The sequence below is a fragment of the Amphimedon queenslandica genome, unplaced genomic scaffold (genome assembly GCF_000090795.2).
Source record: "Amphimedon queenslandica unplaced genomic scaffold, v1.1 AMPQUscaffold_13378, whole genome shotgun sequence".
NCBI classification, from domain to species: domain Eukaryota; kingdom Metazoa; phylum Porifera; class Demospongiae; order Haplosclerida; family Niphatidae; genus Amphimedon; species Amphimedon queenslandica.
In genome coordinates, this window is record NW_003546386.1 from 45,587 (window position 1) to 47,592 (window position 2,006).

General features: G+C 32.0%; 1 protein-coding gene across 1 annotated transcript in view; it reads left to right on the plus strand.

Moving 5' to 3' along the window:
* The first annotated feature begins 618 nt into the window (after window positions 1-618).
* The window catches only part of LOC109582511 (putative ankyrin repeat protein RF_0381), a 9,893-nt gene continuing 8,505 nt past the window's right edge, over window positions 619-2,006 (plus strand). Inside the window, exons 1-6 of the mRNA XM_019997255.1 lie at window positions 619-731; window positions 779-877; window positions 974-1,075; window positions 1,122-1,232; window positions 1,458-1,562; window positions 1,607-1,657. Coding sequence (XP_019852814.1) covers window positions 642-731; window positions 779-877; window positions 974-1,075; window positions 1,122-1,232; window positions 1,458-1,562; window positions 1,607-1,657 — 558 coding nt within the window. The 5' untranslated portion in view covers window positions 619-641. The remainder of the gene's footprint in view (window positions 732-778; window positions 878-973; window positions 1,076-1,121; window positions 1,233-1,457; window positions 1,563-1,606; window positions 1,658-2,006) is intronic.

Sequence of the window (2,006 nt, forward strand, 5' to 3'; positions counted from 1 at the left end):
ACACCCGCCCACGCTCCTATACGTGAGTGGTTGTGGTCACGGCAAACAAAATGGCGGCTTACACATATGACAAAGCTAAGAGCTTTCTAACAGCAAGAGAGCATAGAGATACTGTCTAAAGACTTCTCTAGAAGCATTATAAGGTAGAGAGAACCTCTATAAGTCTTAGTAATGACCAAGTTGTACTTGCAAGGTGGTGAAATCAATTATAGGAATATTTTTTACCCTGTTACACTTGTTGTTTTTCTATTCATCCTCAAACTCGCAAAATTTAATTGTCCCAGAGGTGATATCTATTAACCATTGACTCATAATCATTAACCTATATGTGCACATTCATCAATAAAATACATTTATTCTCTCTCTTAGTTTTTGTATCAAAATTAAATTAATTAAAGTTTATTTGTAATAGGATGATGGCAGCACTCCATTACACTATGCTGGTGAAAGTGGTAATGCTAAAATTATTGAATTATTAATAACTAAAGGAAATGCTGATGTGAATGCTGTGGATGAAGTAATGTTATTAAAATACCATATACCGGTTTATTTTCGCAGTAGAAAATTTATGCAAATTTTTCATTTCTAAGATTTCACGGAATTAAATTTTGCTAATAGCTTGCAGACTGCACCACGTGGCAATGGAATTGCAGAATTTTGTGGTGGGAAATTTCACAACCGAGCAAGAAACCGCGAAGTTTGCGAAAATATTTTACCACCAAAATAAACCGGTATACGGTAGTCATTTTTAATTGTATCATTTTCTGTTTTATTTAAGGATGACAGAACTCCTTTGTTTAATGCTGTTAAGAGTGGTAGTATTGAAGCTGTTAATATTCTATTTGCTAATGGAGCTAGAACTGATGTAGTGTCTAAAGTTAGTAGAATTCTACTTAATTTTTCAAGAGTCTGGCCAGTCTTGTTTTGATTTTGAAATGGTAGTGGTATACTCTTTTAATCATTGTTCATGTAGGATGGTAAAACTCTATTACATTGTGCTGGTGAATCTGGTAATGTTGAAATGATTGAGTTTTGGATTAAGAGAGGAGATTATGATGTGAATGTTCAAGATAATGTAAATTCATTCAAATAATTATCAGTCACTTTATGCTATATTATAGGACAATATAACTCCATTGTTTCATGCTGTTGAGAGTGGTAGTATTGAAGCTGTTAATATTCTATTAAATAATGGAGCTAGAACTGATGTTGTGTCTGAAGCTAATTTATTGGTGAACAAAAATTGAAATGTGTATATGTGCATGCATCATGTCTATTTTGAGCTGCATAAGAATCATGTGTTGCTACGCAAGCCTTATTTTGTAGTTCCTACAGAGGTGATACCCTTTAACCATTGACTCATAATTGTTTACCTGACATCCATCAATAATTAAAATTTTGTCTTTCTTAGATTTTTGTATTAAAATTAAATTAATTAAAGTTTATCTATATAATAGGATGATAGCAGAACACCATTACACTGTGCTAGTGAAAGTGGTAATGCTAAAATTATTGAATTGTTAATAACTAAAGGAAATGCTGATGTGAATGTTGTAGATGAGGTATGAAGCCATTAAAAATTGCATCATTTGTATTGTATTTATAGAATGACAGAACTCCATTGTTTAATGCTGTTAAGAAAGGTAGCATTGAAGCTGTTGATATTCTATTAGCTAATGGAGCTAGAACTGATGTTGTGGTAAAATTCTACTTAATTTTTAATTTTACACAATATGCTTGATAAGTGTAGTTATACTTAATAATTTAATATGATCATCAGTTCATTAAACAATCTTGTTAAGTCATCCTTGAATGATTTCAGAGATACTTAAATTATGGGAGGATATTGCACATCGCTTTTGTATTGCTATTGCAATATCCACCATTAGAGATGCTAAGGAGAGACTACACAGGATTGATAAATAAGCAAAATTTTACAGCAGCAATTTGCTAGTTATATGAGCTGCCATATTCATGGGTATGCTTGAATATGCATGTTTCATCAT